Here is a 20023-nt window from a genome sequence, read left to right on the forward strand (position 1 = left end):
TTTTTGCTAAAGAAAATCAATATTTGCTAAATGTTGAATTTATGAAAATATTAACAATGACATTTATTTAAACACATATTTCCAACTAATAGTAAAATGACCATTTTAATATTTAAAGCTACTTTAAGTCCAACTAAAATTTGTAAATTTTTAGTCAAAAATATGTTTAATCTATTAATAACTTGAACTTTTCTTTTGTCAAATTATTCACCTAATTGAGCCTAATTAAATACCCCCTTGGAGGCTTGGACTCTCTGTGTTTGTCAACTACAGTAAGCATTCAATTACTTATTACTCGTATCGAGTGCGCGTTTTCCATGGCGTGTATTAAGCCACGTGTCAATCACCTGATACATCTACAGTCCAGCACTCGAGTTAGTGAGTGACAAGTCACCAGTCCCATAAAACAATAAAATATCAGAATTATCCAGAAAAGTTTATAAATATCCCCTCGACCCCCTCCGGTCTCTCAGAGATTTGATTTTGATTTAAGCTAAAAAAAAAAAAACGCAAGAAAGAAGACGAAGAACTCCGAAGAAGAAGATATACCAAATCAATCCCAATCCCAATCGGTACGTTGATTTATCGATTACTCTTTCTTCCTTTTCCTGGGCTTTTTAGCTGATTCCTCGATCTCACGATCAATGCCTATTTTCTAGGGTTTGGGTTGATGATTTTAGGGGTTTTAGATATTCTTGTTGTGTTGATTGGTATACGGAATATTTCTGAGAGAAAATCGGCAATTTTTAATAATGTTGTTTTTTCTTTTAACTAAAAAAAGGAAAAACTTGGGGAGCAAGGAAAACAAACTTGGTGACCAAGTACTTTACATGCCCTTTATAAACCCCCTTCGATTTGATACTTTTCCTGTTTTCTCGAATCGTTTACTTATAAAGTTCTGATCTTTGGGTATTTTAGAGAGAGACGGAGAGAGTTTACAAAGTCCTAATCTTTTTTGATATCTTCTTGTAGATGTCTGTTAATGAACAAACCGGAACCGATACATCATCAAAGAAGAGGAAAGCTAGGGCACGAGCAGACGGCAAGACGGTGGCTGATAGGCTAAAGCAATGGAAAGATCACAACGAAGGAGAGGAGAACAAACCGAGAGGGAAAGTTCACGCGAAGGGCTCAAAGAAAGGTTGTATGAAAGGCAAAGGAGGACCGGAGAATACTAAGTGTAGTTACAGAGGAGTTAGACAAAGGGTTTGGGGTAAATGGGTTGCTGAGATACGGGAGCCTAACAGAGTGAGTCGCCTTTGGCTTGGGACTTTCCCTACGGCTGAAGAAGCTGCTTGTGCTTATGATGAAGCGGCTAAGGTTATGTACGGTCCGTCTGCTAGGCTTAACTTCCCTGGCTCTGAGGTTGCCACCACGTCGAGTCAGTCTGAGGTGTGTACGGTGGAGGATAAGGGGGTTGTTGGTGGTGGTGATGTTTGTGTGAAGCGAGAGGATGGTGATTGTGAGTCTAGAGCAGTTAGTCAGATTGTAGATGTTAAGGAAAGCTGTGGTGATAGTAGGGTGCAGGACACTAGTGTGGATGAACATCGAGATGTTGTGAATAGCAGGCTGAGTTCTTACTTGCTGGATGAGTTTGAGTTGGATTATCAGAGCAGGCTAACGAAGGAGTTGGAGGAACCGAAGGAAGAGGAAGATGAAGTGATACAGCCGCAGCCGGAGCCGGAGCTTACTGTTGCGGATTATGGTTGGCCTAATGATATGCAAAACAGTGTTGCGGATTATGATTGGCCTAATGATATGCAAAACGAGCTGGGTTTTTGGGATCAGGATGATCTTTTTGATGTTGATGAACTCCTTGGTGATCTGGATGTAGACCTGCTAACCGGTACTGATCCATCCCAAAACCAGAACCAAGAGCAGGTACACCCTGGTGGTAATGATTCACATCCTTTTCTGCTGGAGCCACACAATGACATTTGCCAAAACCAAGAGCAGGTACAGCCTGATGGTGATGATTCACATCCTTTTCAGTTGGAGCCACGCGACGATCCTTGCCAAAACCAAGACCATGTACAGCCTGGTGGTGATGATTCGCATCCTCTTGATCTGGAGCCACACGATGGTCACGAGTTCTTTGACTTGAGTTTTCTGGATCTTTGAGAGTTCAGAGGCGATGAATGGGTTTGCGAGACTGCAATAGAATCTCTGTATTTGATCAATGCATTAGCAACAAGAGATGCGTGTTATTGATCTGGTTTCAAAATGAAAAAGTATAATAACTTCCTAGTCTTTACTCTTTTCCTTGGATCAATGGGTGTTGAATCTCATCTATAGAGTTTACTATAAGACAACAGAGAGTGTTACATACTTTTGCAATTATAGTTCTAAAACAAAAACCAGGCAAGCACCAGTTTGTGCGTCTTTCCTATAGCCAGCCTGAGAGTTGTGTAATGTTCAGTACTAGATTCCTATAAAGCTAATACAACTCATCTCTTTAAGCTAGTTTCTATATCACTTGTACATGTTCAAATAATAACAAAATTCAAGAAACAAAAAAACCACTAGCATTGGAGTATGCGTACATATTTTTTAGAAATAGTGTAAAGGGTCGAGCAAAGTTTTTGATTTGACGAGTAGAGTAGTATACACAAGATGACGAGTAGAACAGTAGCGTTATCACAGTGAAACAGATGAACGCTAAGTCCTTCAAACCCTAGAGATCATTTTTACAAGCAAGACTGCAGTTTCTTTTAGGTGCTTACTCAATTACATGCCGTTTTGACCAATAAAACGACATGGCGTTTTTCTTTTCATTTTTTGAAACACAAAACAAATATCTTTTATTAGAACAGAAAGAATTGAAATCTTTTGATTTCAACTTTAAAGTTGATTTTCAAATCATTTTTAATGCATGTAAATACATAAGATACCTAAAAAAAATATAAAGAACCCAATTATACATAAAGATAAAAAAAATAATACAAAATCTTCACCTTGAAACTTCACTAAAATCTAAAACAGAACCAAAACTAGAGAGAATGAAACGATAAATTCCCTATCATACTCATAATCCTTAAGTATAGCAAAAACTTTACTGAAATAACCAAAATTATAAATTTAGAGTATCTCTAGTCCACCTTTATTTTCACTTCTATAATAACATTTACAATCAAAATCACTTTAATGCATCTCTATTTTTACCTATAAAATAGAAATTTCTATTTATTCCTTTATTATAAAGGAAAAAATAACATTCTTTTATATTTTGTTTTATATATGGAAATCTATAGAGAAATACATTGGATTAAAACTCATTTCTATTATATAGTTCTTCAATTTTAGAGGTAAAAATAAAGATTGGAGATAGTCTTAAACCAAACATCCATATATAAAAACTTTTCTTCATCTGCAATAATCAGAATCTTATTGAAATAACAAAAACCACAAACTTGAATTAATAAAACCTCCGTTACACATTATCCTAAGCATCAACAAGTATAACTGTTGCATAGCCAGCCACATGTTATAATCATGGCTTTCTTCGCTAAATGACCAAACTTATCTTTCTTCACTACATCATCAAGTTTCTACTTCGATCTTTGATGAAACCAATATACAACAGCAATTAAGCTGTCAGAGAGACAAATAATGTCTTTGATAGTATAAAGTTTAAAAATGCTTGTCACATGCAAGTAGGAAACATATTAAAACATAGAGTATACCAATCCAAGTTATTCTTTTCTTTTAACTACGTCGTCTTCAGGTTTTATCTTTTTTTTTTTTAAAAGACAACCTAAAACAAGAAATAAACGACATGGGCAACAAATTAGATGATGATCTTCTTGGTGAAATGCTTGTCGGTTGAATGCACTCCATCTAAATGAAAACTTCATATTCAAAATTTTTATATATAAACAAAATATATTATTATTCTAATAAATATAATAAATCTTTAAATATTATGAATGACATGTGCTTTTTGATTGCACAAGAAATTCACGTTTTACCGAAAAGATCTCATATCTACAAAATTACTGTTTAGAAACATGATTCATAGTGAGTTTTTAAAAAATGAAACATAAATATCACAAACATAATTTATATATGACTATTTTTATGAATGTTATATAAAACAACCTAAAAATAACCTGATTTAATACATTACTCGTTATTTTATGATTGCTATATTCTTATGAATGCTATAGTTTAATTTAATAACTATATCAGCGCCTCAAAACCCTAGAGATAGATCATTCTTACAAGTTACAAGCGAGACTCCACTTTCTTCAGTGTGTTTGGTCAACTACGTGTCGTTTTTGACAAATGGAAACGACATGGCGTCTTTGAACAAAGATTGTCTAAAACAGAGGAGAAAACAAAACGACGATGAGAGCTCTGACCTTTAACTTCAATGGCAAGTGGCAACTGCTTCAACTTCCTCACCGATGAATCCACACTTTTTCAAGCCCCTTCTTCCCGGCTTCCATAGCCACCTAGTAATCTCTCTTTCTCTAAAAACATGCATCATTTATCAATTACTCGGTTTGATCTCTCTTGAATTTCTTTTTTTGTTGCAGAACATTCCCGTGGCTTTCTTCTCAAAGCACTTTGAGCAAACACAAAACCATGGCAATGCGGTGGTAAGGCTGAGATCAGACGCTTCCGATGTAACCTGGGAAGTGAAGATGGACGATCGTAGACTCACACAAGGCTGGCAAAAGTTCGCAGCCAGTCATGATCTCCGAGTTGGCGACATTGTCATTTTCAGACATGATGGAGATTTATTGTTGCATGTCTCATTTTTTGGCCCTAGTTGCTGTGAGATTCGATACAATCACGATGATGATGATGATAACTCTTGTTTTGTTGCATGTGTCACCGCGTCGAACCTAAGCACTGATATGGTGGTACTAAAAGTTTTACTTCTGTATTTTAAATTTAGAATATAATAGTTAAAAATCTACAAACATAATAACTCTATGTAAGATTTTGCAGCATCTTCCAATGGATTTTTCAAGGTCTAATGGTCTCACTAACCGTAACTGTGAGATCATTCTATTGAATGAAGAAGGGAAGCAATGGACATTACTCATGCGTCATCACAAAGCAAGCGGCCGCGTTTGCATCAGAAGCGGTTGGAAACGTTTCTGTTATGAAAACAGACGAACAGCCAACGATTTCTTAACCTTCAAGCTGGTGAGAAACGGTGCAACACCTGTTCTCCAGTTGTGTTCTTCTTCTTCTTCATCTACAACAAGACCATGCAGATTCGTGATACTAACTCTCACACCATACAGTCTCAAGAGTTCTACTCTGGTAAGCAAGTTTTTGCATCAACATTTTTTGTCAAGAGTTTGTAAATGGTTTTTGGTGTCTTTGTTATGGCAGCGTCTACCGATGAAATTTGTGAAGGCGAATGGTATAGAGAATGCGAGGAAGATAACTCTTGTGGATCGACACGGTAACAAAAAGACGACGAGTCTTAAGCAGTTGACAAATATGGTAGACTGAGTTTGGGAAAAGAGTGGAAAGAGTTTTGTGAAGTTAATAAAGTGAAGACTGGTGAGTCCTTTAAGATGGAACTCATCAAGGAAGAAGACGAAGAAGACACTGGTACTCATCTACTTAAGTTCTGCTCCAAAGTTTGAAACTCTCTCTCTGAGTTCTTTTAGCTTCTGTAATATCTACTTTCAATGTATTGTTTTGGCTAAAGCTTGTAACATGCAAGGCTTTTTAGCAGCTTGGGATGAACAAAGGTAATCAGATACCTTGTTGTTTCCCTAAAAGTTCAAATGGCGTTCTAAACAATTTGTTGATCTCTTTAACATCCTCTTTTCAGCCACATTTTGTTTAATGTTTCCTCGGACTCATTGAGAAACTTTCAACAAGATTTGGCTTCACCTTTGTTTCGGATTTTAGACCTCTTGTGCCTGAAAAAGATCTATTAGCTCACTAGTAATATGATTCATTTTCAGATATATGATGAGAAGCATTATGTGAAAGCCAACACATGAATATCTCACACATATATCCATTCAAAGAAAGAGGGACAAGCTGGAAGATAGTTATAGAACATGATTAATGTCAGCATCTATGCATATAAGCCCTATAGAATTAACTTATCTTCAGCATCAGTCAATATGCATTAACAAACAACACTTTATATATGGCATCTTGTTCAAATTCTCCTCCATGATGAAGAAGAAGAGTTGCAGCTTTGGATGATTGTGATTTGGTGATAATCTTTGCGTGTTATATACGGCACCATTCTTTCTTTTGTAACGATGTCTTGTTTTTCCTTTGTTGTGTTTAACAGAATGCTTGAGAGTGTTAATAATGTGTAGTATGAGTGAGTCAAAATTAACTTTTGGCATTGGGACAAAGCACCAAAACAGAGCAAAAGTAGAGAATACGAAATGACATTAACGCTTTAAAAGCTTTATAGAAAACATAAAACAACTCTTCATTAGTGATGAAGAAAGTTACAGCTTCCTCACCAACAAGAGAGTCAGCTATGTGTCTTTTGACATACCAAGAACGGGGCGGCTTTAAATTCTAAGGCGCATACCGTAACTAGAGAACAAGAAACGACACCAAAGCTTAAAAAAAGTTGTAAATGGCAAATGGTTCAGCTTCCTCACCAATCAATCCACACTTTTTCCAGCCTCTTCTTCCCGGATTCCACAGCCACATTGTAATCTCTCTTTTTCTCTATGTGTCTCTCAAAGTCTCAATATACATTGAATAGTTTTGTTCGAACTCTCTCTCTCGTTTCTTTTGTTGCAGAACATTCCCATAGCATTCTACTCAAAGCATATAAAGGGAACAACCAACGAGGGTTATGTCAATGAAGTGGTAAAACTGAGATCAGATGCTTCTGATTTAACCTGGGAAGTGAAGATGGACGGTCGTAGACTCACCCATGGCTGGGAAAAGTTCGCCACCGGTCATTGTTTAAAAGTGGGAGACATAGTCATTTTCAGACATGATGGAGATTTGTTGTTCCATGTCACACCTTTTGGGCCTAGTTGCTGTGAGATTCAATACAATGATGATGATGATGATGATGATGATGATCATGATGAGAAGTATCATCAACAACACACAAGAGAAGCAGAATCTTCACCAGACAACTCTTGTTTTGTAGCCCGTGTTACCGAGTCTAATCTAAAAAAAGATGCACTGGTGAGTTGTGAAAGAATGATTATGCATTTGATTTAAACACCTTAAAAAAAATCATAAACTAACTACTCCTTTTCTAAAAAAAAACTTTGCAGTTTCTTCCACAACACTTTTCAAGGTCTAATGGTTTCGTGAATCGTGAGTGTGAGATCATACTGATGAATGAAGATAGGGAACCATGGACATTGTTAATGAAATACTACAAAACAAATGGTTATGTTTACATCAGACACGGCTGGAGAAGTTTCTGTCAAGCTAACCGAAAAAGAGCCAACGATGTATTGACTTTCAAACTTGTGCAAACAGGGACAAAACCTGTTCTCCAGTTGCGTGCGTCAGTGTACAACCGAGGTTCTTCATCATCTTCTTCAACAAGCCAAGACAGATTCGTGACACTAACTCTCAAGCAATACCAACTCAAGAGCTGTAAACTGGTAAGTAACTAAGTTTTTCATTTCAACATTTTGTCAAGAGTTGTTTTAATGTTTTTGAGTCTATATGGCAGTGTCTACCGGTACCGTTTGTGATGGCGAATGGTATCAAGAACGTAAGGGAGATAATCCTTGTTGACAGACACGGTGTACGGAGGACAACGAGTCTTAAACCTGATGACAAATATGGAAGAATGAGATTGGGAGAGGGGTGTATAAAGTTCTGTATTGCTAGTGGAGTGAAGACTGGTGAGTCCTTCCGGCTAGAACTCATTAAAGAAAAAGAAGAAGACACAGTGAATCATCTACTTAAGTTCAGCTCCAAAATCTGAAACTCTCTCCGACTTGGTTGTGCTTATGTAATACCTACTTGCAATGTGTATTCTCATGATGAGAAACCTTACTGTGAATCCCTAGTGAGGGATGCTATTTCTGGACATAAGTCTATTTGTGAGATTTATAAGTTCCTATCTCTGCAAGATGGTTTCAGTTTGCTAATTAAAAACCTTGTATGATATTGTCATTCTTTATCCTACGTTTCAAGTTAAAGCAATCTCGAGCGTTGTAGGGGTACATTGTTAGTAATGCAGATTTGATGAAAGAAACTCTTTGTAGTATCTGACATATCAAGATGTACCTTTTCTGAAGTGTTAGTGTATGATGGTTTGTGTATCAATGCCTGTAGTTCCAAAGAGTGTTCATTTCTTCAATGGCATCGTCTCTTCAAGAGCTTGCAGGCTGCACAAGAGGAGCTTGATCGTGGCTCATACCCTCTTCAAGAGCTAAACGTTAGGCTTTTGTTTTTCGAAGTGTTTATCTATGTGCTTCCTTTTATATATTCTTGGACTCTTTATAACTTTTTGTGAAGAAGAGTGTTTCTAGAGGTGTAATAAAGTGGGGAACACAATGGGACATGATTGGCTCAAGCCTTAAGCTCTTCCTTGCTTATTTACATGATTGGCTCGTGGTTTGATTCCAAGCTCGTAGGTCATAAATCATAATCATATACTGGTTTAGCTTTGGGGCCTTTTTAAACCAAAAAAAATCAAGAACTATCAGAGCCAGGTTTCGATCCTGGGACCTGTGGGTTATGGGCCCACCACGCTTCCGCTGCGCCACTCTGATTTGTTGGTTGCTATTTTTAATAATTAGACACCTTGTACCACAAAAATTGTTGGTTGTGAACAAAATCATATGGAGAGTCACTGTCCTGAATGAACATCTTTAGTCGGGTCAAGCCTTGAAAATAATCCAGTTCTGGTTTATTCGCATAGCCAATTTATAAAACATATTGCAGGCTTACACTCTCAATCTTAGTTGTGATTGAGTCCCACTAGTTTTCTCTGTTCTTGATTTGTTTTCCATCTAAAGAGCGAGTAGTTTTTAGTGTAGGAAAACAGAGTTGTTATGTTACAGAGAAACAGAGAAGTTGGCTGAAAATAGAGAGTAAAAGAGAAAACAACCAAGCTAAACCAGAAACAATAACGTTGATCTTAAGTTCTTAACCAATCCGGATTTTGACATAGTTTGCGTTACTTTTTTTTCTAAAATAACCGTAAACTACAAGCTTCATCTTCACATATTTGTATTCAGACATAGTGGTTGCTTTGAATTTAATCTTCCAGATTCTTCAGGTAGGTTATAAAACGCCTATACAAACCAAAAGACAAAAGGTAATCAGTTTCATTATTATGTTTTGTTTCTTCAAGTATTTGCTAACATATTGGTTCAAAAGTCAGAACAATACCTCCTTTAATGAGTTGCGTTGCTCCTGCGTCTGTGTTTGTGTTTCTTTCGGACACAAGGGTTCACGAACCACTCTGGTCTGTACGAAACAAGTATGTATCCAATCGTTAGTCCCAAGATAACACCAGGTACAGCACCTATTACAGCTGCTATCCAACTCAACACCTCTTCATCTTCTTCCTCTGACTCCTCCGTCGTTTCATACTGTTTATGCGATGCTGGCGTGTGAATAATATCTCTGCAGTCTTCTTCAAGAGAAGGGCCAAAAAGTCCCTTGTTACCCTCAAAGGAAGAGCAGTTTTGCCTACGAAACTGAGTTCCCCCTGGTACTAGACCTGCAAGCTGGTTATGAGAGAAGTTCATGTACGCAAGGTACGAAAGACTCCCCAGCTCCTGCGGAATCTCTCCCGAGAGCTGGTTTTGGGAAACGTCAAGCGACTCGAGAGCACTTAGGTTCCCCATAGAAGAAGGGATGTGACCGGTGAAAGCATTGTTTGATAAGTTGAGCACATGAAGCTCTTCCAATAAACCAATGGACTTTGGGATCTTTCCTTCAAGTTTGTTTCTCGAAAAATCGAGTGCCGTGTAGATTTTAAAGATACGTACTAGCTCCATCACAACTCCTTTATTCATCAAAACCAACGAATCGTAATAATAAACATCTCCCATGTACTTTCTACTCAACTTGTCTTCATTAGTCGTGAGTGATGACATGCACTTCACGAAGTAGTCTGACGGCAAAGCTCCGTTGAAATGGTTATGCGATACGTCGATGATTTGCAACTTAGGGAAGGGAGCTTGAAGTAGTATCGGTCCGTGGAATAAGTTGGAGCGTAGTACAAGAACTTTTAGGTTTGGAAGAGAACTCAACCAGAAAGGAAACGTGTCGTTGATTACGTTGTTTCCCACGTTCAGAACTTCAAGATAAGTTGAATGGATCAAAGCTCTTGGAAGCTTTCCCGTTAGCTGGTTATGACCGACGTCAAACGACCTCAAATATTTAAATATATACTCTGGAAGACCTCCATGCAGACGATTCTTACCAAGGTTTAGATCAGAAAGAGTACGTCTGAGGTTTGCCATGCAAGAAGGGATTACACCGTCGAAGTTGTTGTTTGATAAATCAAGTGTCCTTAGAGAAGGCAAATCGCAGATGAAAGATGGAATGTTGCCCGTGAAGTTGTTGTTGGAGACGAGCAATGCCGCCATCATCAAAGATGGTCCAGATCTTGGTGATCTTTCGAAGTTGATCAAATTGTTGTTGGAAAGATCCACGTGGCGCAAATACGGTAACGTCCATAACCAGCCAGGAACTTGACCTTTGAGTTTGTTCTTGGAAACGTCGAGATCGGTGAGAAGTTGTTTGGTTTTTACTAGCTCCGGAAACTCGGTGATACCACAGCCTGATAATAACAAAGATTGTATCGGTTGCATAACCAGATCATATGTAGCTGAACTCTTGTTTGTAACTGAAACATGGTTGCCTGAGAGATCCAATAAATATAAACTCTTGAAACATGACATGATATAACTCAAGTCAACTGTAGTAGTGGTGTTCAAGTTGGATAGATGAAGGTAATAAATCGACTTGAGATGTGAGAAGATGGTAAAGTTAACTGGGCCTTGGGTGTTGAGATTGGAAAGGTCAAGATACTGAAGGTTGGTTTGTTTGGAAATGGAGCTTGGGATTGGACCTATTAATTTGTTGTTTCCAAGGCTTAACTCTCGTAGAAAAGATGGTAAATACATATTCCCAAAGTCAAGAGTTCCATTGAGTTGGTTTTCTTGCAAACGAATAAATTGCAAGGAAGGAAGTGTCAAGAGAGAAGAAGGTATGGCTCCAGTGAAAGCGTTGTAAGCTGCATCCAAGAAGGTTAATTTGGATAGCGAAGTAACGTTGGGAGGAAGCGTGCCGGTGAAGTGATTTCCATGGAGTGATATATATGACAACGTTGTCATATTCAGTAGTGCAATGGGAAAATTGCCGGTGAGTATATTGGAATCAAGAACCAAGGAGAGCAAGTGGTTTAAGTTTCCAAAAGAAGAAGGGATTTGACATGTTACAAAAAAAAAAAGAAGGGATTTGACCAACAAATTGGTTACTAGAAAGGACGAGAAAGGTGAGATGTGAAAGCTTTCCTATTGTAGATGGAATCTGACCAGAAAAGTTATTACTAGAGAGGTCGAGTTGGGTAAGGTGAGAAAGGTTTCCTATCCAAGATGGAAGCTGACCCGAGAGTTGGTTATCAGAAAGGTCGAGAGAGGTGAGATGAGAAAGGTTTCCAAAAGAAGATGGAATCTCGCCTGAAAACCGATTATAAGAAAGGTCGAGAGAGGTAAGTAGAGAAAGGTTTCCAAGTGAAGACATGATTTGACCATTAAAGTCATTAGATGAAAGGTCTAGAGCGGTTAGAGAATGAAGACTGATATTGGAATGAAGCTGACCACGGAGGTAGCTGCAACTAAGGTCTAGCTTGATCACTTCCCCGGACTCGGGATTGCACGTGATACCTTCCCATGTACAACAGTCGTTGTTGATCTCCCATGACACCGTCTTTGGATGAGGGGTTACTATAGTCCCATTGACATAACAGTTATAACCAAAGGGAGAGATAAAAACCTCAAGCTCGTTCTTCAACTTGACAAGCGCATCCCGTTGTTCCGGACGACACAAGTGCAGCCTCGGAGGAGCCGCAAACACGTTGTCTTGATTTTTAATGAATAAGAAAAGAACAGAAAGAGTAATAGGAATGGTACTCTTCGTTATGTTCCAGTAGGCTTTCATAATTTTTGTTTCATGAATAATAAAGAGAAAAAATAAAAGAAGAGGAAGTGTTGATAGTAACATGGTTCCATACCCATCTCTTTATATACACAATCATCGACTGTATGTACTCTCCACAAATAAAAATCTAATCAGCTTGACTAACACTATAACTAGTTTTTCTACCAAATGTTCTTCACGTCGATTGCGGAGAATCAAATATTTGTGTTGAATAGTAAATTTCCACACATTTTTGGTCCCCTTCTTCAATAACATGCAATTTCTAGTCTTATTTAATTGCCCTAGAGTAACGTCCACGGCTATTTTTTCCAGGTTTTCGGAAAACCTCAGGTTTGTTTTGGACTATTCCTGGTTATACCAATAGTCTTTAGTTCTGATAGTAATTTTTTTTTCATTATTTGTTTCTTCTGAAATAGTAAAATACTATATGAGATACTAAACTATGTGTAACCTTGTTTAACAAAAACAAACATCAAAGTTTTCAGGCGACTAGCGAGTCAATATTCTTCCTCTTTTTATTCTCTTGAATCCCAAAAATGAGAACTCCATGCAAAACATGACAAAAATAATCAACTCTTACAAAACAATTTAGATTCAAAAATGAAATTAAGATAATGCCCTGAAACAAAAGATTTTGCCAGACATTGCTGAACAGCTTAAAAAAAAAAAAAAAGAGGCCATAATCATATTGACTACCTTCTTCAACTCAAATTCCTCAGGCCGAGAATGTCAGGAAAAATCCAGATTTGGCTTTATCGTGTTCTTGCTTCTTCAATATATGGCAGTAGTTAATCTGTCTCATAACAAAAGATGGATTAGTTTTGAAGTTAATCATCTCACTTTCATTATATATAATATATAGAAAAGAGATTAGTGATGAGAGGCAAACCTCCATACGGAAAAGACTAGTTGGTAACACGATTCCAGCACCAACTGAAGTTCTAAACGTCTCCAACAACTTTGGAGCAGTTACGTTTCTACACTCATTCTCTGTTAGCTTTGCCATATTCCCACCACAAGCAAACACATGTCCGTGGACTCCTCTCTCTCTTAACCATCTCACTGGCAAATCAAATGAGAGATCCGCAAATGCAGTCACAGCAGCATCTCCCCCAATGAAATCTCTTTCATCATCCCCTTTCCTCTTTGGCTCGTTGGGACCAAGTCCTCTGGTCTTGAATCCCCATAGCGCTGATGGCCCACCCAAAGAGCATACAGGAGATGAATTGCCACCCAAGAAGAATCTCTCTGGCACAGAGGAAACGCGGTTCTGGTATCCTCTTCCCCATGGGAATGTGACGCCTCCAGAGACACCAATGTTTAGAGCAGCGTTGTAAAACCCGAAAGGAAAAGCACACCGAAGATCAATCTCCTGAGAGAACAAACCACAATGGATGCTAAAAAAGTGTCAAAGGTCTAAGTTAAAAGTTAACTACAAGGGGACAAACCTGCTTCAGAAAGCGTAGGCTTCGGCTATCAGGAGCAAGCCCACCAATCTGAGAAGTAGAGCTGAAAGCGTATCCACTCGTTGGTCTCAAGTACGAGTCTCTCTGATCATATTTAAACGTATACTTCAACGCAGAAAGCAGACTATGTCCCAGCTGCCTCCTTATAGATTTCGACGCAGACCGGGACGGATCAATCAGGTTACGCCACCCAACAGTGTAGACAAGCTCGTGGTACTTGCTCGAGAGAAGGCCGAGAGAAAGTCCAAGAGATCGTTCTTTGTAAGAAGAAAAATTAAGCCAGTCTTGAGTAGAAAGGTAGAGACGGGAACTAAAAGGAGTAGGAAGTCCTTTGAACCTCGGCAAATACATCCCCATGCCAACCTCAGCAGAGTTGTCACATCCATAAATTACAGACCCGTCCCAAATATCTCCATACCCAAAAATGTTCTTATACTTTAAAGATGCTTCAACGCTTGATGACTTAGCCTACAATATCATCATCATCACAGTCATGTCCAAGATCGCACACAAGTATAAAAGAGCAGTCACATTAAAAATACAGCTTCAAGAAGACAACAAGTTCAACTCTTTAGAGGTGAACACCTAATAAAACCAAGTCAAGTGAAACATAGCAAGTGAATTGTTGCGAAAGGTTCTTATACTTCAAAGATGCTTCAACGCTTGATGATTTAGCCTACGATATCATCATCATCACAGTCGTGTCCAACTCTACAAACTTATCAAACAAAGATCTCACACAAGTATAAAAGAGCAGCAATCCACACTAACATGCAGCTTCAAGAAGACAACAAGGTCATCTCTTTAGAGGTAAACACCCAATAAAACCAACTCAAATGAATAATAGCAAGTGTAAAAGCGCAATCCACATTAACAGGCAGCTTTAAGAAGACACAAAGTTCAACTCTTTAGATGTGAATACACAACAAAACCAACTCAAATGAATCATAGCAAGTATAGAAGAGCAATCACATCAACAAGCAGCTTCAAGAACACACAAAGTTCAACTCTTTAGATCCGAACACTCAACAAAACCAACTCAATTGAATCGTTGCGATTAGGGCTAATACCTCAGCTCTAGTGTAAGCCCCGATTTGACCAGTGAGAGGGCTTTTGCTTTCCACAACTTCGATGATCACATTGGTGGTGCCAGGAAGCTCCGGAGGGCCGGAATCGAGCGTGACATTGACGGAATCGAAGACATCGAGCGCTCGGAGATTCGAATTGGCAACCCTAGAAGCTTCGAGAAGCTCCTGCAGCGTGCTGGCCTCTCTCACGCCGTCCACTTCCGCCTCGATGATATGGTCCTTGGTCTTCGTGTTTCCTTTGACGATCACGTCGTGAACGCGCACCGGGACGGGTGCGGATCTCATCCGGCGGAAAAGCGATTCCGTCTTGAGAGATTGAGGATTGGAGACGGCGTCATCGTCTTCTCCTTCGTCGTCGTCTTCCTCTTCTTCTTCTACTTCTCCTTCGTCGCCGTTCAGTTCTTCTACTTCATCTTCTGGTTCTCGGGTTGGTGGATTCGGGTCGAGATTTTCCGTCGGGTTCGCCATGGGATGCAGAGAAGGAAAAAAGCTGCTGAGAGAGTTCGACGACCAGAATAAGTCTAACGGAACCCTCTAAATGTCTCAGAAGGTTGCTAAACGGTGTCGTTAAGGTCATAATTAACAAAATAATTATATAGCTTTGGTTAGTTGAACAGAGAAAGGAAAAAGTAACTTAAGGTTTTACAAGCTAGACTGATTATGACATAACATAAGTAATAGGGCTACATTTGCATAGCTCTATGTTTCCCAAGCTTGGATCTCTCAATCTCCATTTGCATATCCATCAACATGTTCTCATACGTTCCAACATGCCTAGGACAGTGGAATGAAACATCCCTTTTGATTGCTAAATTTTAGTTGTTTGATATCTATGAATCATTCGTATGCACACCATATATATGTATGGATTATCTGGATTACAAACAGTAATTGCTTAATCTACCATAAATTGAAGGGGCTGTTATGTGCATCGTATACGTTACTCTGGTAACAAATTAACCAGAGTAGGAGAGTTTGGAAGTGAAAAATAAAACAAAATGGTGGGATATAGTTAAGGAGAGAGTTGAGTAGGCTAATAGTTAGGTAAGGTATAAGAGAGATCATCCCAAACGTGTTAGGTCTTGGACTATAGTATTCGTTTCGTGCCGTGTTTTGTCTATAGAATATGTCCTTTTGCTGTCTCATGCCAATTAATATGCCACTCCATGCCTAATCACTACTTTTCCTACAAGTACTAAACTTTTGGCCGAAATCTTCCTGCGACTTGTAGAAAGGCATGAGTTTCTCTTTGCCAAGTAGCAGGGTTTTGTGAATTGAAGCGTCCTGCTTTTCCTAACTAAGAAAGTTAAGAGGACAAAAGTATCTTCACCGTTGGACATGTATGTAACTAAAATGCACGATTTGCAGCTATGATAGTGATGTGCGTTTGAAACTTGTAAATAGATTTAGTTTGCAATCGTTGTAATGGAGTGTGTCTAATTATGGCTATTATAAAATTATAACCAGTTCCAAGAATTGTGTTTACTCCAATCCGTATAAACTAGCTAAGGGGACAAGCTCTTTAATTTATTTATCAATGCTGCCATGTTAGACTGATGCTTTAGCATATACGGAATTGGTTAATTCTGCTGTGCCTCTTATTCAATTTTCGTTGGAACGTCATGTCATCATGTATTAGTACTGGTTCCAGACTTAACAGAAAATTAAGGCCTGCTTTACTCCTCTTTAATTTTTGAAAAACTTTAATTTGACATCCTTTGGGACAGGAATACGGTTCTCTGGCATTTGTTAACATACGTAAACATGGCGTTTGCAACTTTGCATGCATGACTAGCCTTGTTCGTTTAATCTTAGTTAATATAAACGAGTTTTATTTTTGTTTTTCAATAGATGAGATGATGTAAATTAATTCGACTATCTTATAGTATTCTAATAAAAGCTAGCCACTATATGTTTTCAGTCATGTTTAGTGATTTAAAGTGGCGGGGGAGAGAGAGGGTGGAAGGGGGCAGCTATCCCTATGAAATACTGTTTTTTTTTTTTTGTATTTTCAAAATTTATATGGTTATGTGGTAAAATTTCTTTGAATGCCCCTATGAATTGAAGTTCAAATCTTATTTTGCCCTAGTGAAACTTTTGTCTGGCTCCTCGACTGGATTTAATTTAATTATACTATTATATATTTTATATGGTTGAGAAAAGATAAACGTGCATGGCGCCTACTGAGATCTTTAACTAACGTAGTTCTCAAAAGCACTGGAAGAAAATGAATAACAATGGTAAAATCCACTTTCCTCCAAAGACCAAACTCGACACTTACTTGTACTACTCGTGGAAGCTCTTAATTAACTCTAATTAATATTCGCTCTTCTTATTTTATTAGAGTATTAAAATTTATAACCAATGTATATCTTTTTTTTTTTTTATCAGTGTATATCATTCACGTGATTAGCAACAAAGTGTGTATATATATATTGTACACACTGTGCGTTTACGAGCTACGACCCAAAAAAAAAATCACCCAATCGCAAGCCGAGAAATGACGTCATCATCACCGCCTCCAAGAGATTCAATGCTTTTGTACTGGCAGGAGAACCAATACGACGACCGGAACGTCCAGATTCACGGCCGGACAATCTTCTCCGTCATGGCTCTATTCTCCGTTGTCCTCTTCTTCGCCGTGCTCACTCTCTACATCCACCGGAGCTGCCTCGTTCGCGATCCCACCAGCCTCAACCCTCCGTCTCCTCCGTTCACGTCGTACGTTGGTGGAGGTCTTGACCCGGCGGAGATTCGGAGTTTGCCGGTGATGCTATGCCGGAGAGAATCTGCTGAGGAGGAGATGGAGGAGTGTTGCATATGCCTCGGTGGTCTCGAAGAAGGAGAGAAGATGAAAGTGCTTCCTATGTGTCGCCATTGTTACCACTGCGAATGTGTTGATCGGTGGCTTATGACCGAGTCGAGTTGTCCCCTCTGCCGAGTCTCGATACGAGTTGACTCGTCCGCGTCGTTGTAGAGACAGAGAGACTGAAAGTGATGGTGAGTAAAGATATTTATTATACAGACAGGAATGGGTGGGAACTAAATGGTTACAGATTATTTGAAAAAAGAAAGATATTTATGTAAATGTCTTAGTCAATGATTATGATGTTTTTTTCACTTCCCTCTGCAGATATTTATTATTTTTATGACAAAAAATAAGATATTTATTATTTTATAGTGAAGATCTTGCTGTACTTTTATGACAATAGTACACAGTAGATATTCTTAAACTGAATGATGCAGTTGACAAAATAGAAGTCTGACTTTTGTTGATAGAATGATAGTAATAACCAAGAGGCTTGGGAAACTTGGGCCTTTAAAATATGGGATTTACTGGGCCTTACGTTGGCATAGATTGGGCCCAATAAACAAAATAGAAAACGAGTCTACTCTGTAGGGTTTTGCTGTCATATAAAGAAGCAATAAGAGCGAAATGATCTCAATCTTTTCGACTTCTCGGCCGCTCATTTGTTGAGAGCTGCATATAGTCGGAGAAGAGAAGGGTTTATCTTCTGTGGATTCAGCATGAGGGCTAAGGTGATTAATCTGTATTAGTTATTTTTAATAGATTTTCTATGTTGGTAAGAATCGGAAAGTTAAAGATGTTTGTTTGGATTGTATCAGTGGAAGAAGAAGCGTATGAGGAGATTAAAGAGGAAGAGACGAAAGATGAGACAGCGATCTAAGTAGAGTGTTCGGACAAATCTTGTTTCTGTGTTTCTTCGTTTGAAGTTTAACCAAACTCTGTTTTGAGTTTCGGTTTGAATGTTTCGTTTGGACCAAATTAATAGAACGTTATGTTTTTCTAATAACAGTTATGTTTATTCACATGTTATTCTGATTATAGTATGGTGGCGTTAAACTATATTCTTAATGATAATTGGGATGCTCTCAAGTTAGGTTCGGCTTGAGAAACCTTTAAGATGAATCGGTGATTGCTTTTTTCAGATGTTGCAAATGTTACTATTTATCTTTCATCTTTTAATTGATTTCTTGTTTGACCGCACCATGTGTAGAGTAAATCAAAGTTAAGCTTGTATTGATGTAATGGCGATGCATCTAGACTTGCTTAAATATCGTAGATGTGACTTAAGCTTATGTGCTGTTCTGATTCGGTAAATTCCTATCCTAATCATGTTGTAAATGGTTTCAATAATAAATATGGTAAAAAAGACCACGCATATAATCTTTATTTAGATGATAGCAAGTAGAAGGCATATACAATATAGGTCGATAACCTTCTAAACGCATACACAAACCAGAAACAACTTCTTAAAATACTAGCACCAAAGTCTTAACATTTTGAGCACATTTTCATAACAACAATTTTACACACAGACATCAACCAACACTTAGATGTGATACTTTCTTAGATATGGTGGTTCTTTAGGCAGTTTCAGCTGCAGGCTTAACAGAGCCCTTGTTGCAGAAAGTAGCACATGCATTAGCACACTGTTCAAACGTTTCATTCACAATTTCACCTGCACCTAGTCACCGGAATAAAATTGAAATGCATTATTATTATTATTATTATTATTATTATTATTATACTTGTCTATTGTTCCAACAAAAAATAATAATAGTTAATGAGCTTAGGCGGAATGCTTTACCCGAGTTATGGAGACTGGTCATGGCACCACACACCGAGGATGTACACCCCAACTTGCAGTATTCGTTAGCATTATCACCTTAAAATGAAAAAATATCAAAAGTTACATGCGAAGTTGCTTCAAAATAAAATCTTTGATCCATCTTGGTACTGCAAAATAATATACCATATAAAAATGAGTTCACTTTTACCAGAGTTTTCGAGAATGTCGTTAGGATATCCTGAAGGGCAGACATTTCCAGAAACTTCTATGCATCCACTAGCACGTAGACAAATTGACCTGGAGAATGCAATTCGGCATGCTGTATAGGCATTTCTACTCTGTTGGGATGGGCAGCAGACTCTTGCTTCTACTTGAATTTGCACCATGACCAGACTCATTATGAGCAAACTTAAAATCACACTTTTGCCTTCCATTTTTTACAATACATTTACAGTTATGAGCTTGTATTTTGATGAAATAGTCATATACTACTAGACTATCTTAAATAATAGTACTTCTTCAACACAATCGTCAATTACTTAATGCTCCCATGGTTATCACATGATTGGTGGATACATGGAAAAAAACTGAAAAAAATAAATTCGTACCAGTTATACAATGTGTAGGTGACTCCGTGTTAGTATTCATTATTGACATTATTACCTAAAGTCAAAAATACTATAAAAACATGCAATAAAGTGAGTTCTTGATCCATCTTGTGACAAATATAACTTGCTTGAGAGTTTACGAGAATATTCATACGGAAATC

The 20023-nt window shown here is 38.1% G+C and overlaps 4 protein-coding genes and 3 pseudogenes across 5 annotated transcripts; 4 read left to right on the forward strand and 3 right to left on the reverse strand.

The window, feature by feature from the left end:
• Positions 1–401: 401 nt before the first annotated feature.
• LOC106353033 (dehydration-responsive element-binding protein 2B) lies at positions 402–2463 on the forward strand. The gene is made up of 2 exons (XM_013792708.3): positions 402–572; positions 973–2463. The coding sequence occupies exon 2, from the start codon at positions 973–975 to the stop codon at positions 2119–2121; it is 1149 nt and encodes a 382-aa protein (XP_013648162.2). The 5' UTR covers positions 402–572; the 3' UTR covers positions 2122–2463.
• A 1832-nt stretch (positions 2464–4295) lies between these two features.
• LOC106439269 lies at positions 4296–7358 on the forward strand (annotated as a pseudogene).
• Positions 6578–8224, forward strand: LOC125607174 (annotated as a pseudogene).
• An 818-nt stretch (positions 8225–9042) lies between these two features.
• Positions 9043–12386, reverse strand: LOC106356770 (annotated as a pseudogene).
• Positions 12387–12595: 209 nt separating this feature from the next.
• On the reverse strand, positions 12596–15174 carry LOC106439270 (SAM50-like protein SPAC17C9.06). The gene is made up of 4 exons (XM_013880675.3): positions 14642–15174; positions 13554–14039; positions 12995–13477; positions 12596–12898 (listed from the first exon to the last, which is right to left on the reverse strand). The coding sequence occupies exons 1-4, from the start codon at positions 15125–15127 to the stop codon at positions 12821–12823; spliced, it is 1533 nt and encodes a 510-aa protein (XP_013736129.1). The 5' UTR covers positions 15128–15174; the 3' UTR covers positions 12596–12820.
• A 1823-nt stretch (positions 15175–16997) lies between these two features.
• Positions 16998–18490, forward strand: LOC106353036 (RING-H2 finger protein ATL66). Its single transcript, XM_013792711.3, has 2 exons — positions 16998–18199; positions 18287–18490. Exon 1 carries the CDS (start codon positions 17160–17162, stop codon positions 17634–17636), a length of 477 nt encoding a protein of 158 aa, XP_013648165.2. The 5' UTR covers positions 16998–17159; the 3' UTR covers positions 17637–18199; positions 18287–18490.
• A 332-nt stretch (positions 18491–18822) lies between these two features.
• On the reverse strand, positions 18823–19769 carry LOC106353037 (thionin-2.1). 2 transcript variants are annotated; one of them, XM_013792712.3, is made up of 3 exons: positions 19463–19769; positions 19273–19350; positions 18823–19149 (listed from the first exon to the last, which is right to left on the reverse strand). In XM_013792712.3, the coding sequence occupies exons 1-3, from the start codon at positions 19686–19688 to the stop codon at positions 19049–19051; spliced, it is 405 nt and encodes a 134-aa protein (XP_013648166.1). In that variant the 5' UTR covers positions 19689–19769; the 3' UTR covers positions 18823–19048. The 2 variants fall into 2 exon arrangements, with proteins under 2 accessions (XP_013648166.1, XP_013648167.1); XM_013792713.3 differs by having other exon boundaries at positions 18823–19143; positions 19463–19761.
• Between the last annotated feature and the right edge of the window lie 254 nt (positions 19770–20023).

This window comes from Brassica napus, chromosome A3 (assembly GCF_020379485.1).
Source record: "Brassica napus cultivar Da-Ae chromosome A3, Da-Ae, whole genome shotgun sequence".
Classification (NCBI taxonomy): domain Eukaryota; kingdom Viridiplantae; phylum Streptophyta; class Magnoliopsida; order Brassicales; family Brassicaceae; genus Brassica; species Brassica napus.

Coding starts and splice junctions, on each gene's coding strand:
- LOC106353033 (XM_013792708.3), top strand. CDS start 973: ATGTCTGTTAATGAACAAACCGGAACCGATACATCATCAAAGAAGAGG.
- LOC106353037 (XM_013792712.3), bottom strand. CDS start 19,688: ATGGAAGGCAAAAGTGTGATTTTAAGTTTGCTCATAATGAGTCTGGTC. Junction 19,351..19,462: donor CGACATTCTCGAAAACTCTG/GTAAAAGTGAAC, acceptor TTTCATTTTAAG/GTGATAATGCTAACGAATAC. Junction 19,150..19,272: donor GACCAGTCTCCATAACTCGG/GTAAAGCATTCC, acceptor TCCGGTGACTAG/GTGCAGGTGAAATTGTGAAT.
- LOC106439270 (XM_013880675.3), bottom strand. CDS start 15,127: ATGGCGAACCCGACGGAAAATCTCGACCCGAATCCACCAACCCGAGAA. Junction 14,040..14,641: donor GGGCTTACACTAGAGCTGAG/GTATTAGCCCTA, acceptor ATGATATTGTAG/GCTAAGTCATCAAGCGTTGA. Junction 12,899..12,994: donor CTAGTCTTTTCCGTATGGAG/GTTTGCCTCTCA, acceptor GTTATGAGACAG/ATTAACTACTGCCATATATT.
- LOC106353036 (XM_013792711.3), top strand. CDS start 17,160: ATGACGTCATCATCACCGCCTCCAAGAGATTCAATGCTTTTGTACTGG.